This window comes from Lethenteron reissneri, unplaced genomic scaffold (assembly GCF_015708825.2).
Source record: "Lethenteron reissneri isolate LAM-NWPU_2019-01 unplaced genomic scaffold, ASM1570882v1 scaffold_214, whole genome shotgun sequence".
NCBI classification, from domain to species: Eukaryota; Metazoa; Chordata; class Hyperoartia; order Petromyzontiformes; family Petromyzontidae; genus Lethenteron; species Lethenteron reissneri.
The window spans coordinates 220,848-239,443 of record NW_026891736.1 but is presented as its reverse complement, the minus strand read 5'-3'; the positions used below and the strand labels follow the sequence as shown (position 1 = coordinate 239,443).

At 45.0% G+C, this 18,596-nt stretch overlaps 1 protein-coding gene across 5 annotated transcripts; it reads right to left on the bottom strand.

The window, feature by feature from the left end:
• Positions 1–242: 242 nt before the first annotated feature.
• LOC133339728 (uncharacterized) lies at positions 243–10,359 on the bottom strand. Of its 5 annotated transcripts, XR_009754776.1 has the most exons (6): positions 10,237–10,317; positions 9,207–9,247; positions 7,575–7,892; positions 5,278–5,412; positions 3,784–3,830; positions 243–2,009 (listed from the first exon to the last, which is right to left on the bottom strand). XR_009754776.1 is itself a non-coding variant. In XM_061547883.1 (5 exons), exons 1-5 carry the CDS (start codon positions 10,307–10,309, stop codon positions 1,915–1,917), a joined length of 678 nt encoding a protein of 225 aa, XP_061403867.1. In that variant the 5' UTR covers positions 10,310–10,359; the 3' UTR covers positions 243–1,914. The 5 variants fall into 5 exon arrangements, 4 of the variants coding, with proteins under 4 accessions (XP_061403867.1, XP_061403869.1, XP_061403868.1 ...); XM_061547883.1 differs by lacking the exon at positions 9,207–9,247 and having other exon boundaries at positions 243–2,016; positions 3,784–3,833; positions 10,237–10,359; XM_061547885.1 differs by lacking the exon at positions 9,207–9,247 and having other exon boundaries at positions 3,784–3,833; positions 10,237–10,359.
• Between the last annotated feature and the right edge of the window lie 8,237 nt (positions 10,360–18,596).

Sequence of the window (18,596 nt, the reverse complement as noted above, 5' to 3'; positions counted from 1 at the left end):
TTATGGTGTTTTGCCATGGGTCCTCCCTTGCTTCTCGGAAATTCCCTGATCACTCCTTGCATTATCATTAGTTTTACCTGCTTATCCCAGACCGTATGGCATAATAGTAATTGTTAATGAAAATATACAAAATAGTTACATCAAAATATTATATCATGTTAACATTTACTACCATAATGTTTGAAAATATTCTTTGAGGTGGTGGTCAATCCACCTTTACAACTTTACAGCCAAAGCCTGTGGAAAATTTACCTCCAGATGCCAGTCTCTTTTGTGTGAGGAACACTGCAGAAGCAGCGGGGGTGCTCCTTTGGCCTTTGTTGTCTCAGTGGAGTTCACAGGCCTCCATTACTGCGTTTTTTAGAACTCGCTAAATCCAAACATGTGAAAAAAATAACTCTTACATTAAAACTAAACAATATCACTCAATATTATTTTTGGAAAAGGCATATATACAACAGTCATGATCTGTTTCTATGCAAACTAAAGGTTTAATTAAGTTATAAATAAAACACAAGACAAATATTTCCCGTATAGCCTTAACAAACAGTTAAGGCAAGTGCTGTTAGCGAGCACCCATTAAGGCCAGCACGGCACACGAGGGGGTCCGGTGGCCAGCATCACGCCACCTTTGTCACCCCAGTGGCGATGTTTACGCACCGCACCAGTTACTCATATGAGGCTGAATCGACCTCAGGGAAGCCCACGACTGGTTCAGATAATTGTCACTGATTTTGGCCATGAGCAGGAATTGAACTCAGGTCGCCGAGTTCGTAGCGCAGTACACTATCGCTCACCACACACGTGCACGGGAAAATGAACCTAAGAAAAATGCACTGTTGGTTGCGATGATTGCGGTTCCGTTGAAAATTTAGAAATGTTACTGCCGAAATTCTTATTTTGATATATAAACATACTGTATTGTATAGAATGCTGTTTGTTGCAGTTGTGTGCGTGAATAGTAATATAATATGCACTTAAGAGGCACCTTTCACAATTTATCATGTTCGCCAGCCACCGCAACACGAAATTAATTGTTAGATTCACATAGAATCTCTTTTATTGTAAAGCGACAAAAGCTAAAAAGTGTGCAAACTAGCGTGGCTAAGTGCTGCTTGGAATTACATTGAGAGACAGAAAGAAGAACACGTCGAATAGAGATTGTTTTTGTTACCAGGTAAGGCCCACCGAGCTATGTCTATGTAGTAGCTCTCTTTGAGAAGTGACCTGGCCACAAATAATAGCTCAACGAAGTGGCTTACCACGTGGCAATTTATAGCAGCAAAATACTCTAAATGCACGTTAATTCTAAATGTGGAAGTAAAAACCTGAGGATCCAGATAAAAATCCATGCGACCACGGGGAGAACAAGGGGGGGGGGAGACACGCAAACTCCAAATATACAGCAGGCTTTAGGGTCGGAATCCTACCCACGACCTCCTGTATACCAGTCACTGCAGAAGGATTTGCATCACACCTGGATCAATAGATATTCAGATGCTGAAACACCAAAAGAAACCCTTGTGCAATAATCAATCTGTTTAGCCATGAATGCTCCTGCATCAGAAATTACCATATGTTTTAAAATACTAGTAATAATTAAACAAAGGAGAATGCAAACTCCAAGCTTCCAAGACACCCCTCGTTGTTTCGACGGGCAGTGAGTAGTCATTTGTGTTATCCTCTTTACAAAAGTTACAACCTCTCCTACCACATGACAGCGAAGTTACAACCTAATATTTCAGAAGAGGCACGCATTCTACAAACTACTCCTTTATGTACGGGACTGGGTTCTGGTTTTAGGGGTCGGGATCGTTGCTCAACTTCTTGCCTCAAGCCAATGCGGAGGTCCTCATAATTCACTGCTGTTGATTGGGTTCATTGGGTCCTTAGACTTGAGTTGTTCCATGCCCATCATGAGGCGGCGTCTTGGAGTGGAGGGATGACGCCTAAAGCTGCGATGGCTCCAGGACGTCGCCGACGCCCTCCCTTGGGCCCAGCGCCGTGTACTGTGAACTCACAAGCAACAACAACCGCCATTCGCCACTAAGTGGCGGTGGTGTCGCCACGGTGCTTGTGCTAGTTCAGCACACTGGTGTGTTGGACAGTAAACCCAATACAACATTTACCATTTGAATACAGTGACGTTTCACTGGTAATTACAACCAGCTTCATCGAGCGAGTTACATGTCCCCCTGTCCACCGACTATTCCCGGCACTGCAGATTCCCACTTCCACCTGGGTACCGCGTTGGCACCCCCCAATGCCCAAAGATTTGCGGATCCAGAATTGGACTCCTCAGCCACTTCGAGAGCCACCACCAAACCTGGTAGACATCAGCCTGGCAGAACAGTTATATTTATGGGAATTTTTTGCCGGTACCAAAACGATGAAACAAAATAAATAGGTTTTACCCTTTCTGGCAATAAGTAATATTTTAAAACACTTTTTAAAAAACACGCTTTAATGAAATGTACCGTACGAGTAATGGCAGAACTCCACGACTCCAGGAAGTGGCCCGAAGCTTGCCGTAACGTAAGGGACCGTGGTGATTTACAGCCAACGTGAGTTGAGCGTGGGCAATTAGACCCAAGCCGAAACATAACATGTAATTCAAAATTTTAAATATATATTTTTTTAATGATAAAATATAGTATTGTCATGAGTATGACATAAGTATACCAAGTTTGCAGTCGATACCACATTGGGAAGTGGGTTGAAATTGAGTTACAAGATTTGAGGCTATGACAACAACAGAGTGAGTTAATAGAGAGCGTGTAATAAAACAGGTGTTAAGATGTTTTGCCACAAGTATCGGGTGTGGTTAATGCAGACTTGATAACTTGCAAAAGGTGTCTATTTGGTTTTCGAACATTTTAACACAAATCCTGCTTTATTGCCAGAAAGGGTACAACGTATTCTTATTGTTTCAGCGTCATCCTGGAACTCCCGAGGGACTCACAACGACGGCTATTCCCATTTCATCTCAATGTGTGCCTCTTACTGAACATTGTTCCTCTGCTAGCTATGGTTTACTCTCAACTCATCAAGTGCAGTTTCGAAACGTGGCCATCATTATCCGTATGTAGGCCATCACGACCGAGATTATAATTCGTAATCAGATTTCACGCCTGTTAGGTCGTGTAAATATGAGTGTGTTGTACACCCTCCTCCACCCGACACAGCCAATGGATACAAATGTCACGTGACTCAATCGTGCAAATTCTAGTACTGCTTCAGTAATCTCACAAAGTGTACGGAAGTTTCAATGGAGATTACATCCAGCATTATCAGATGTCCCCTGGACATCTGTGAAAAAAAACTTCACATATGATCAGATTCCTCCTCCAGTTTCAATAAAGATTCTGATTCTGTCAACAGGAGCTCAGATCTCGAGCGAAAAAGTTTCCTGATCCGGGTCCTCGAGTAGATACCATGATATCATCATCTCAGTCATGCACGTGATCGAATTTAACCAATAAGTTGATTCCTAGTTGATTGCTTGGTGAATGTTCACCGTTTAGCACGGTTTGGGTACGTATGGCGCAAACATTAATTACACTATCCTAACCTGCCAGTCACAATAAATCGAAAAGGAATCAACTGGAATCACGTGGCCATTGCGTGATCCGTGATAAAGGCACAGAGATACCCAGCCTCACGGATTGAACACAACCTCGCGGATCTTGGTGGTGATGGCTCAGCACATCCGATGCAGTCATGAAGCCGAATGCACATCTCATTGTACTGACCACACTGTTGTCCAGCAAGATTTCAACTCACCTCATTCTCAGGTGGAGAAGCCTCTTGGTTAGACGCTCGTCGATTGCCTGCTGAGCACAAACACGCAAATGGTAATGATACAATCGACTCATGCTTAGCCCAATTAAACCTCATATAGTTTTCATGATTTTTGTCAAAATGAGATCAGACTTATTTCTTGGGTACGCTGAGCAAATTCACTGAGAATTAACATTGTTCAAACTGAGTGCCTCAGAGGAAAATCAACATTTAGGTGCATCATAGGACAATGGATATTATCTGCATTGACTACCATAATGTGTACATGCAGTCCCCGGGTTACGGAAAGGTTAGGTTCCCGATAATGATCCATAACTCGAATTTTCCATATGTCAGAAACTGAATAATTTCCCCCCAAAATTAAGATAAAATCCCATAGCCAAAATAGTTGTGCCTCCCCTACTGTATCGCGTTGTTGTCCGTTTTCTATCGCTACCTGTATCATATCGCTGTACATACGCTCTGCGCTTCTTATCATTATTTCATTTAATCTAATATCTAACCTAGCACTACCCATAATTAAACTAATGGAACATATGTTGTTTCCAGAAAACAAAATTTTTGTAATGCTACAAAAGGAAAATAATTCTGTAACGCTAAACATTTTTTTTTACCTTTATCCTAGTGAAGCTTGGGCTCGGTGACGGCTGGGTTTTGGAAGAGCAAGGCGTAAGGTGTTCCCCGCCTAACACCTCGCTCTGCAGTATTAATCTGCAACCTCGCCGCACCGCACTACTTGCGCTTACGTAACTCACGCAAACATTTCCGCATTTTAAACGTTTTTTTTACATTATTTATGGGAGCCTTTCCGTAAGGTCGGACTTCCATAAGTCAGGTCTTCCGCAACCCGGGGACTTGCTGTACTCGTGATTACGACTCAGTACATAGCCTATCCAACACGAGTGCCCATTATTATTTCTCAGTAAAGACCAAAGTCGCGAGGATTTGTTTTTCTCCGGGAGACCGGTATTAGGATGTTCGTAAAGAAATCCACTTTAATCAGGGTATGAAAATAATAATCATAGGTTTAATCATTTCTGGCAATAGAACAATGAATCAAGTCTGCATTAACCACTTGTACTTGTGGTGAACATGCAAACAAACTTGCTCTGATAGTCTTTGCATTGTCTTTAAAACTGATTGGCCTTCACCAGAGACAACCTTCTTTCTGGCCTAATCTCACCAGTGTCAGACCAAAGAACATCAAAAGCCGAACAGTACAAAGCCAATGCACTTATCAGAGCATTTAAAAAGGGTACTTTATTCTGTTTTTTATTGGGTTCTCCGACACAACCCCCCAAATACAGGGGAGGTGGTTTGCCCCGAAGGGTACAGAAAGGTCACACACCAACTTGGTCTTTTCCCAATATTTTGCACAGGCCACCGCTTCTGGCGATGGCATTTACAAATATTGAGTGCATTGTGGTGCTGCAGGGCGTTTCTACCTTTCAATGTGAGCGTAAGCGTTGCACTCACGTGTGAACCGGTACACGATGAGGACGATCACCACCGCTGCTGCCACAACCACCACCGCCACCACCACGACCACCACCATGACCGCCACCAGCCAGTTCACAGGTACAACAAGCACGGGCGTTGACGAGGTGCTTTCTTAACAAGAGAGAAAGAAGGCCACTCCACGACGATTACAGCAAAACAACACAACATGGATTCCTGCGGACATTGAAAACTAAAATTCCATTTGAGTGGTGACTAAAATGTTCATATTCCGAGTTAACAAAATTCATCATCATCATTGCCATCAATAATCATCAGCAATGGTCTTTGCACTTGTGGTTGAATGCCTTTACCGACACCGAACCTCATGGCCTGTGTGAAATACGTTCAAAGCTTGAAACCAGTTCGATATCACTCGCCACTGACCTTAGCCATGTCTAGGAATCGAACTCAGGTTGCTGGCACCACCTTTCCACTCCCATTTAGTCTCAAAGTGTCAACTGCATCATGGCATGGCATGAAGAATGACATTTGCATCTCTCACAAGGAGAGGAGTGTAACATCCCCTTGTGTACAATGATGGGGAAAGATCTGTTCAGAACAACACTGTTCCTTTAAAAGTCACTTCAACAGTTATTCACTTACCCAGAGAAGCCTCTCTGAGATTCAATAATCTCCTTTCAAGAGCGTCTGTGAATTTGTGATGTTTGTGTAATAACCAAAATTAACCAGCACGCACCCCAAGTCAATTCGCAGCCAAACGGTTATTCAAAAGTGGGCCAAGGTCACCGATTGGCGGAAAGAGGCCTCCACAGTGATTGGTAGGGAGGCAGGCTTTTGAAGTGTTTGGAAGAAAGGGTTTGAACGAGAATAGGTGGGATGAAGGTGATGGTTGGGAATCATTGCGAGGGGGACAAACAGTAACGGAAGATTCGAGAAAGGGGGCTCGAGAGATGAATGTCATGCGGGACCCCGGGGTCCCATAAGCCCCCGGCTCTCACATAAACTGTGTTGCGACGTCATTTTATGCCTTGAAGGCGAACGATACGGCAATCTATTTCTCTTGACGAGCTCTACACGATGCGCTAATCAAAGTTTTGTTCATGACTACAGCAATTTTGGCAACATGATAACAGAATGATCCGCGCCTTGGTGGGTCGCGTCGTTTATGTGCGCGATGAGACGGAGTCGCCAAAAATAAATAAATTCATTACGATTTTGACTTTTGTTTATTCGGGACCCCGGGGTCCCGCCATAAAGTTCAGATAAAAAAGGCGAGAGCACAAGGGGAGGGGACGTGGAATGGAAGGCATGAGCTTTGAGACGAAGCGTGAAGCCCGGACCTCATGTTACTGTATCTGAAGAGGCTCCTTGTAGTACGTCGTTCGAGTCTTAATTTATATAAACATCCCAGAGACAATCAACTGCAGTCGTCAATTAGATGAGAGGTGATGAGGGTGGTAACTGGTGTGGTTACCTGTGTAGTGAGTTCAACTACGTTTTCGGACGTACTCCTTGGAGGCACATTTATTGATACCAACACAAAGGGGTAATTGCATGTTCTCCCCGTGGACATATGTATTTTTCTCTGGGTTGTCAGGTTTTTTCCCTCTAAATTTAGAATCAACATCATGCGTTTCGAGTATTTGTGCTGTGTCTTGATCGCCAAGAGCAACCCCGGACTCACTCCTTCATCAGACCAGAGGCAGAGGCGCTTTCACATGAACTATTGCTTTACTGAACGACTCCATTTTGTGGCCCCAAATCCCAGGGACCGCGATCCTTTATAGCTCCGAGCGAAGCTTGACATAACGTTAGGGACCGCGGACAATTACACCCAAACAACGAAACATAACAATTTGGCTGCTATAAAGGTACACATTATAAGCCACTTTGTTGAGCTATCATATGTGGCCAGGTAGCTTCTGAATAATATGGAGTCGCCCACTTCCCCAGAGGACAGAACGCAACGCGGACTAACAACTCAATCGTGTCCTAACTTAATTATTTTTTATTGCTGTCTATTTAGCTGACCTGTCCCATCGTTATGGTTCACAGGTGTAGGGGTCCGGGTGGGCCGACTACAAGGGCATCTATGAACGTCTCAGCAGCAGCTGAAGTAAGGGTGTGGCGATTAAGCGTGGACTGTAGGAGGGCGTAAAGTGACGAGTATTATGGGATGAAAATAAGGGCTAAACGTCAATGACATCTCAAAGATTACGCATGCTCTTTTCCAATAATGATCTTTCTACTTTTTATTATTTCCTCAGTCAAATGACACAATTACCCGTATATACGAGGGTCCACACACTCACGTTCATTGACCACGAGTGTCACGCTGTCACAGCGGAACTTCTCTCGGCCTCCACATCTCCACTTGCGCAAACAGCGATACTCTCTGCTGTCGTTGAGGGCGACGTCGGTGAGGATCAATGAGACGTCATCGGTTCCCGGCTTGGCCAGGCGGACCTTGCCCTTGTACATGGGGTCCGTGAAGTTTGTGGCATCCGTGACGAAGGACAGCATTTCCTGTATCTCCAACTCGGATTTGACTTTGAACCATGCCACAGATTGGAAGGTGCAGAGTGGTGGCGAGGCGCGAGTGGAGTGGAGTGGCGTCGCCTCCTTACACTCTGATACAAAGCACGGGGGAACAGCGACATTCACGCACATTGCAAACACATACATGGGCACACACACACACAAGTAACAACTGCCATTCACTATCAAATTTAATCACCGCAAAGCTTATGCCAGGCTAGGTGAGGCAGGTTTTCTAATGGAGGTCTGAATTGGCTGAGATCAGGTGATTGTGCATTTGGATATGGTCTGAATTGGATTTCCACTCCAGCAGTCGAAGAATGACACGGGCATCTTACAGTCGACAAGTTGGTGGTCAGCAGGCAGATCAACTCCATGGTAGATCAACTCCATTGTGTCAAGGTTCATATTTGCTGTCCTGCCACTATATAGTAGTAAATCCTTCCTACGGGAGAGACTATAAAATGTGGTCTGCAAAACCGCCTGTCACAGGCATAACGACAACCACCACAACCACCATAACCAGAAATGCTACCACTACTATAATCAGTAATACCACCACTATAATCAGTAATACCACCACTACAATCAGCAATACCACCAATATAATCAGTAATACCCCCACAATAATTACCCCGAGCATATCCATGGTAAGACCAATCACGACCACTAACAAACACAACCACCACAGCCACCATAATCACCATTGTCCACTACAACCGCCAAGACGCATGTGTATGGGGGCTGCAGCCCAAGATTCAATCCCCAGATCCCCCCTCAATAGACTTCAATGTGGACTATGGACCCCAGATAACCTTTTGTCTAACCCCAAAATCAAACACTTCCCACAGCTCCCTCCTCCTCTGCGGTTAACCTGGCTTCACAATCAGGTTCCATGTGTCCGGCTACGTGACATGGGCACCACATGACCTCTTGCCGAACCTCAACCTCAAACACTTTTCCCACTGCTTGTTAACCGGGCTCCGCAATCAGGTTCACATCTCTGTATGGCTACGTGACATGGGCTCCACATGACCTCTTGCCGAATCCCAACCTCAAACACTTTCTCCACTGCTGGTTAATCAGGCTCCACAATCAAGGTCGCATTTGAGCCCAGGGTTTGGGTACTGACACGCCATCGCCTTTTCCACTCAATTCAATGGGAGGTGATTTTGGTGGTGGTGGTGGTGGTGGCTGTGGCCGATGTGTTGAAGTCAAAGGGTGGAACTTTTTTTCATATTTGTGCTCTGCATCTGACTGGAACACATTACTGAGTTGCTGATTCAGTGGACTCAATTCTTCAAATACCGTAAAATGTTCGTTAAAATAATGCACAAGCCAATATGAGAGCCTTTTTCTTCCAACTGTTGGATCAGAACTCCTTCCTTTATGGAAGTGCTTCTTACCCTAGGGTGCATGCACTCCCTGTGGGTGCGAGATGCCCTTTCTGGGGGTGCGAGACATACCAGATGGAAACACAAATTAAGCACGGACACGTGAGTACAACTACTATGTTTCTTTAAACCTATGTATTAACATTTTTATTTGTTTTTCGATTGAGAACCACAGGGGTGCAAAGCTGCAGTAACGGTTAAGAACCACTCCTTTAAGGCAATGTCCCTTCGAAAATACATGCTTGTACCTTGCAAAAGGCAATTCGAATGAGGAACGTGCATTTTCTGAATACAGACACATAGCAAGATAATTGAGTTAGCGCTATTAGAAACTGCACTGCACTGAGCCATATCACAACTCTGTAGTTGGCTATGCCTGTGTTTACTATGTTAAACTTATTTTGCTACCACACATAGCCAACCGTGCTAATTTGTGGTGCGGTGGAAAGACAACAAACCAAACACGACAAGCAGTTGTAAAGAAATGAGTTTTGAATATAGATTTAAAAGTGCACAGCTCAAATGGCTTCCTAAGATCGGAACGAAGAGCGTTCCAGACGGCCGCAGGAGTGCATCTGAAAGCGTCGCGCGATGCAGTAACCGTCGTTTGATGGTTAGCCAAAAACTTCTCCGAGGGTGACTGGAGTTCGAGTGATGATGGTTAATGCTCCTTCACGATATCGTGTGTACTCCCGTGTAAAAAAACATTAATTGAGTTAACCGATTGGTAGACCTGATCATATTGGAGTGGGGACATGTCCATGCACCTCACACCAAATTTAAAGAGCCAAGAGTGGACTGTATATTGGACTGTTTTGGTCGACTGGACGTAGATAATTCATTATGATGTATTCAACAGTTTGTCATCGAATCGACCAATAATAATAACTACAATAGAATTGTGACTGAATTAACGCCATGTACTTAATTATATGTATATGTGTACATGTGTATCTCTGTGTACATGTGTAAGTCTACGTGTTAGAGTGCATATCTATGTGTACATGTGTTAGTGTCTATGTGTGTTCAGTGTATCCAGTACCTTGTGCCTGCGTGAGCAGTGCCAGAGCCAGCAGCAACAGCCAGCCCACGACGAATCCCCGACTCTCCTCCATACCTTCACTGTGAATAGCCACTGAACGAGCGAGACACGGTTTGTACAACGACAGAGAACAAGCGGAGTGGGCGGGGTTAGTAAATGAGAGGGCATGGCTATAGCAGAGATGATGGGGCTGGAGATAAGGGCTAAAGAAGGATTCGACTGAGGGGGGAGGGGCTAGAGTTTGATAAGGAAGGGGCTGGAGAGGGATGAGAGGGGAGGTGAGAGGGATAAGAGAGGGGCTAGAAAGGGAGAGGAAGGGGCTGGAGAGAAATAAGGGAGGGGTCACAACGACCGGGGTCGTGAGCTGCAAAGTGTCAGAATCCGAATATTTATTTCAGAATATTAATAGGAGAAATCCGATTAACTATCAAGCTCTTTTTTACAGATGTCCAGTCGGTGGCAGTGAGGTTCGGCCACGTGATTTTTCTTACTTTATCAGTGTGCTCATTGATTGGGTGCCGTGGTGGCTCGGATATGTTTACTATCTCTCCTGATATACAGGAGGTTGTGGGTTCCATCCCGACCCTGATGCCTGTTGTATATTTGTAGTTAGCATTTCTCTCCCCGTGGTCGCATGGATTTTCTTTCCGGGTCCTCTGGTTTTCCCCTCCATATTTAGAATCAACGTTACACGTTTAGAGTATTTAGCTGATATACATTTCCACACGATAAGCCACTTCATTGAGCTATCATTTGTGATAGCAAGGTCCCTTCTCAAAAATAAGTGTATTCCTGTGGGCTTTCCCTGGGAGGATGGGGACAGTTTAGTTGTATTTGTATGCATTTGGGTGATTTATTTACCTTTCTTGTACTTTGCACTCCAATCCTGTTTGTGTATTGTTGTTGTAGCGTTCTTACCCCGTACCCCGACTGGACATGCTAATGTATCACATTAACATAATGCTAATCCCTCACATTAACATAGCCACTTCCGTGCCCTCGTCGAGGAGGCCGCTCTCCTTTCTTACAGTTACATGCTAATTTCTCACATTAACATCACTAGCCCCGGCTACTTCTTTATAACCTTTGAGCTACACCCATTTCAATACATTTAAAAGTCTGCCTCAGCAGCAGACCATGCTTTCCCACCTGATGATGGACGCTTGTGTTGCGCCCGAAACGTCGTGATTTATTTTATTTTATATCTATGTGACTTTACCGAAAGAACCAAAGAGTATGTACAATATTGTGCACTAAATTCATTTTCAACAGTGTAGAGCACTTTACACTACGTAAAAAGAAATTCTCATTCTATACATTTTCTGTTCAAGTGATATTTAACACTGTGGAGAATATTATTCATATTGTACATTAAAATACTTCCCGTTGCAGGCCTGGGTTCACTTAGGGTAACATGAAACAGAAGGAGGGGTGGGTTGTCATGTTACAAACCGTAAACCAGATTTGCCGATTGAGTGCCAAACGAATTTTCGATTTGCCGACCAAACACTGGCCGCACTCATTGCACACAAAGTGCTCTCCGCAAATTAACCACAAACGTTTAACATGTAGTAAGAGGCTTTTGCGACCAGTATCATCCGTTATAGAGTTTTTTTTTTGGTTAGATCACATGAATATAATTGTTGTGTCGTTAAACCCGCCACCACCCGACACAGCCAATTAGTAAAGGTTTGTCACGTAAACAAACACATGCAAATTCATTACTAGTGTAATGATTGTGGTATCACTACTGTGTACACACGCACACGTGTGACGTTACTATGCCGGGAACGTTACTACCACGTGGGTCTACACACACACATGACGTCATCCCAGCTGAAGGCGGGAATGACGTCAGGGCCTGTGCTGGACACGTGACCGGATCCCAGTGGGGGCCGGGGGCCAGGGGGACCTCGGGGGGCACGTGGACAGCAGGGGGGCTTCGAGAGGGTGCTCGAAGGGAGGCGTGGCTGGGGTGGGGCCCGGGCACACCGAGGCCCATATAAGCGGCCTCCTCACAAGGTTCGAGGCTGCCCGTGCCGAGAATGAAGACGCCTTGTGAAGACGCCAAGAAGAGAAGGCCTCCAGTGAGCGGACCTGCCAGCAGCTCACCTGACTGGGTCACACTAGAGTAGCTGAGAGTTAGAGAAGTGTGTGTTAGCTAGAGTAGGTCGGTGGTCACCACCCTATGTGTAAAGTAAGAGTAACTGTTGTGTTCATTAATAAATGAGTGTTGCCTCCCAAGAAGTGTGTGCGCCTAAATTTAACCATTACACTAGTATAAAGACGATCTCAACGCACTTGTCCGGTTAAGGAGTTCTTTATTAAGGAGCAACGTGTTCACCCTCAAACTGGCAAAGATCCCACTGCAGCCGGCCCGAATCTCCCGCACGTTCTCCTTATTTAAGGTGCGTGGCCACGACCCTGTCCCATGGCCCTGCCCCTATTCCCGATCCTTCCTGCTGACCCGAGACCACTCGTCCTGCAGGTTGACTCCATCCCATTACATCACATGGCCATGCCCCTATTCTCGATCATTCTCGTGGCCTCTAGTCCACTCGCACTGTAGGTTGACTCGACCATCATTACACTGGTGTAGTGCTAATACTTACGTGATCTGAGGGTAGAAATAGTCGCGTAATAAAAGGGGACAGTGTCAGGATGACGTAACAATGAAAGGAAGAGAGAGGTGATGTCACCGGGAGAGGCAGGGCGATCGAAGCATTTCTTGGGGGAGAACGGAGTAGGGTGGACGCGTGCAGGGTTGGACCAGATGACGCCAAAAGGCGTCATCTGTTCCAATCCATGTGAGACTAGGCTCTAAGGAAAGCTGTCTCGGGTGTGGACCAATCAACTTCAAGGACAGTGCACATTATCAGTTATGTTTTTTTGTTTGCATTATGACTGCAGGTGTTGTGGTCTATGCAAACATGACTCCTTGTAAAAAGGTGTCAGTTTTGTTGCCAGATAGAAGGGTAAAAAAACAATTATCACCCCTACATGCACTTACAACTAAGGGGCAAACATTCCAATGGGGTACTGAAGAGGACAGGGCTATTAAAAATCTGTGGACACTCCTTACAGAGGCACCACCGCTGGCATACCCTGATTTTTGATTGCCCTTTACGCTGGACACAGGTGCAAGCAATCTGGGGGTTGGGGACATCCTTTGTCAGGTGCAGTCAGCTAGAGAGATGGTTATAGCATATGGCAGCCGGTACTGTCATCAACTGAACAACGCTACTGCTTAACGAGGAGAGGACTCCTGGCCGTTGTGCATTTTGTACAGCAGTTTTGCCCATACCTATAGGCACGAAAATGCACGTTGCAGACTGACCACGCAGCACTGAAATACTCATTACACCTGGTCAAATGATCAGGTGGATTGATTGGCTGCAAGAATTATCCTATAAGGTGGTCCATAGGAAGGGGTTGCGCCACACCAACTCATGTTTTATTGCGTCTGCCCGAGGCAGGTACTTGTGCATGTGCTAGGGGCTCGCCCAGGTGTAAACCACTCTTACCTGACGCGGTATTCCTCACAGCACCTGTGCACATGTGGAAATACAAACCAGAGCCTCCCCTGGCCGATCATGATTTAGGACAGAATCAGGAGGAATGGCGTCGATTACAAGGGGAAAATGAGATGCTGGACCCCATTCGCACCATAAATAAATTCAGCCCAGAACAGGACCGGCCTCCAACAGCTTCGACATTCATAGATTACAAAGGGCTGTTGATGTGCTGGGAGATACTAGATTTGAAGCTTTCGTGACTGCAAGGATTCATATTCTTAGGTTTTTTCGGTAAAGTCACGTAGGTAAAAAATTTAAATTAATAAAAGTTAAATAAAAATAAAATAAAAATCACGACGTTTCGGAGGCAACACAAGCTTCCGTCTTCAGGTGGAACCGTCACAGCACAATAGCTGTATCAAGTGAGATAAATTCCAAGAAAACAGTCCTTGTATATATACTGGTTGAGGGTGGGAGGAGCCAAGGTAGATCCTGAATATTATTTTTGTGAGGTTCGGTGCGGCTGAAGCACGCTGTTAGGAATGAGCCTTTGTTGTGTAAACTAGGTGCGGATGATGTAAAGGTGCATGTAAATGGGACTGAGCCTTGAGTTATGTAGAGGTGATGCGGCTGAAATTGCTACCAGGAAATGAGTCTTTGTTGTGTAGAATGGTTGACTGAGCCTATTGTCATGTAGAGGTGGTGCGGCTGAAATCGCTGCCAGGAAATGAGTATTTGTTGTGTAGAATGGTTGACTGAGCCTATTGTTATGTGGAGGTGGTGCAGCTGAAATCGCTACCAGGAATGCTCCAAATATGTGTAGTTAAATCTTTTTTTTGCATGGTTAATAACATCTTTCCAATGATTACTAAGTTTGTACCCATCATCACGGTTGAAATTATGTCTGTGTTTGTATATTTGGATGGCCTCGTGTACAAACCTTTGATGGTAGCCAGGAAGCTTGCAGAGCACCTTGTTCTCGGACATGATCAGAGATATGACGTTTTGTTTCTCGAAAATGTAGCAATCACCACAACTGCAACTCAGTTTGTAGACTCCAGGGTATTGTAAGTCAGGAATGACATCTTTCACAGATGGAATTAGATCACGGATTTTATGTACTGTACTGAATCGGACTTGGATCTTATGTTTGTTTAGAATTTTTTAGATCTTTTTGGTCACGCCTGCTATGTATGGCAACGTGATAGTTTTGATCGGAGTTTCATGTGGCTTCTTGGTTCTTTCGGTAAAGTCACGTAGAAGGGAAGTAATAAAATAATAAAAATAAAACATAATAAAATAATTTTATTATGTTTTATTTTTATTATTAATAACAATAATTGTATTATGTTTTATTTTTATTATTTTATTACTTCCCTTCTACGTGACTTTACCGAAAGAACCAAGAAGATGAATCCCTGCAGTCACGAAAGCTTTAAATCGAAATTTCATGTGGCTGTTTCTGTATGGTGGGAGAAACAGCTTGGCGGATTGCGCGGTCAGAGTATGCGTTCATCCTGAGGGCCCGATGTACATGTCTTAATTCACTGGCCAGGTGGTGTTGGTCAGAAATGCCACGAGCTCTGTGGTATAGCGTTTTGATGAGATAATTATTTTGAGATGGGTGGTGGTGGGAATCAGTTTTCAAGTAGGAATCTGTGTGGGTGGCTTTCCTGTAGACAGAATGTCCCAAGGATCCGTCAGGTCTCCTCTCAAACAGAATATCTAAGAATGGTAGTTTACCATCTTTCTCCACTTCCATGGTAAATCTGATGGATGGGTGTCTGGAATTGATGTAGTCCAAGAAGTGGTTCAATGCTGGGAGGCCATGTGGCGAAATGACGAAAGTGTCATCTACATACCTCTTCCACAGGGAAGGACGCAGGGTGGATGTCTGGATGGCGTCTGATTCAAACTTTTCCATGAACATGTTGGCTATCACTGGTGACAAGGGGGAGCCCATAGGGGTACCCTCATTCTGTTTGTAGAAGGTGCCATTCCAGGTAAAATAAGTGTTGGTGAGGCAATGCCTAACCAGCGCAGGTACATCCGAATTCAATCCATGTTGGACCAAGTCCTCAATTATTGTTAGGGTGTCAGGTACTGGGACCTTGGTAAGCAGAGATATTACATCAAAACTGACGAGGATATCATCAGGAGATAGTACCATGTCCTTGACCATAGAGACTAATTGGGTTGAATTGAGTACTGCCGAAAAGGTCTTGCCTGTGCAGGGAAGCAGAGTATCTTATAGAAACCGGGCTAGTTTGTAGGTAGGAGAGTTGATCGTCGACACGATGGGTCGTAGCGGGGTGCCTTCTTTATGGATCTTGGGAAGACCATAGAGTCTGGGAGGTCTGACTATCACAAACGACAGCTCAAAGAAGTTGCCTATCATCATATGGAAATTAAAGGCAGCCAAACACTATAAACTCTACTCGCATGTTTCTAAAGGTAAAGGGAAAACCCGGTGGACCCGGAGATAAATGCAAAAGCCACGGGGAGAAAATGCAAACTCGAAATATACAGCAGGCATCGGGTCGGGATCGAACCCACGGTATGCTGCATACCAGGCGAGGGAGTTAACATCTCCTAGCCACCACAGCGCCCTAAATTTGGAATCCGCTTCTTACTTCTTCTGTCGTCCGGCTGCTGATGTTGATGCAGAGCCAACGACTACAAATTCACAGTGGAGTTGTGAATCATCATTACTGTGATGTTTCCTTCGTATTTGTGGATCTGGGCAGTGCGTCATTACATACTGCACGGTCTCTGTTCTGGATGACCACAGTCGCATCACTACTATTGGAGAGTATTTTTATTTTCCATTTGAGCATCAGCTATCATCCGCATCTACTGCCGCTTCCATGGTTTGTGCGATTCATGGTGGACCATGAGCAGCTTCGTGGAATATCAAACCCAGGGATCTTCTGCGTTGGGTATTTCACAAGGCGATTGTTTGTCAGTTCTTTTGAATTATATTCAGCTCTCCAAGCTTCATCGGGGGGTTGAATGCAAAGGGTGATAGAACTAGGAAGCAACCGGGAAGATGTTACGCAACTCATTGCGTCAATTGCAGCGAAAATAACATCTCGAATCAAAAAGTGTCATTGCGTCTCGCACCGACCGCAATACGACTATAAATTATTTTCCATCACTGTGATTTTTAAAAAATATAACGAACATCGATGCACATTTCATTTTCTACATATTTAATACTTTTTTTAATGGAAACGTTGCATGCTACAAATGTCGTTTCACGAAATGGGTTGCCACCTCTAAAATATTCAGCTTGTTGTGCCACTGTGGTGAGGTAAGGATGAACAAAAAATACATCTGATACAAACACTATATTTTGTGTTACCAGGTAAGGGTCAGGGTCGGGAATTCACCCGCGATTGGCACGGTTTTCTATAAACGGTGCCCAAAGAGGCTCAACATATATACACTACATCAGCTTCCTACACTTGAGAACCGGGTTTAAAATCAGAGGAGTCGAAAGGTGGATTCCAATGTCCAATGTCTCAGCAGTGCCAGCGCAGCAACGTGGCGTGTGGACGAGCCCGTTCACTTCTCATATCTGTTGGCGGATATTGTCGGCAAAGGGGCCGTCCATAAATGATGTCACGCACCTAGGGTTGGGGGGGGGGGTCAGACATTTGTGACGATGTGTGACGATGGGGGGGGGGGGTTGATAAATGTGACGTCACATCAAAATTATTTTATAATACTTAAACAATGGATATTAATACATAAAGATACTAACAACATTAGAAACATAACATTAAAATAAATATGGTTATTCAATGCGGAGGCCCGCCGTTAAACGATTAGTCGTTAACATTATACACTGCACTATACACTACACTAATATACACTACACATTGGGCTCTATGGAGGCCCGTCGTTAAGCGATTAGTTGTATACAGGAGTGGTCGTTAAGCGGGGTTCTACTCTACACAACAATACACTACCTTACACTACACTCCATAATATAGGTTTTTTTTTGGTTTGAAGAAAAGTATCCTCCCCATAGAGGCTCGTCTGACCTGAAAATTGGAGAAACTCCGAATCAAGTGGATGTAAGGAACGAAACAAGAGGATTTTTCCACAATTCTGGCTGTCACCTGATGAAGCTAGTTGTAATTACTGGTGAAACGTCGTACTCAGATTGTATATGTTGTGTATTTGCTCTCCAACACACGTGTGCTGTACTAGTGTAGTGAGTCCAACTGAGTCACAGACGTTATCTTGGGAGCAACACTGTTTATTTACTCAACAGTACATAACACAACACAATCTGCACTCGGGTCTCGAATGCCCATCTAACCACGCTCCGGCAGAATTAGACACGGTTCGCTATCCCGGTCCGGACCACAAGCTGGGTCCCGGACTGCGTGGCTAGAGGCTTCTTCTCCCCGACGTGGATCTTCCAACACCAGCACATAAAGAACCCCGAGCTCCTCGCGGAGCCCTCATTATATGCTTCCGGGCTGCGGCTGGCTTCGCCTTTAGCCCAGCCCACCTTCCAGGCCTCTCGAGCTCATTCTCGAAGGTTCCCGAGAGCGCCTTTGGACCATGTGACCGCCCCAGATCCCCCGTCCACCAGTGCCCCCCCTCAAGTATCGTATGGTCACGTGACGGCAGGTCAACCAGAGTATCATGCCCCAAGGTAACCCTGCCTGGCTGAAGCTCCCTCTCGCTCCCTCACCGGGAGCCCGCACCGCACACTGCTCGCAGTGCCTCCGCTAACCAGCGCTCACCCAGCCCCACTAGGGCTGGTACTACATCCCATAACCCGTGCTGCCCATAATGACAACACATTACCGGTCGTGATTTCGCAAG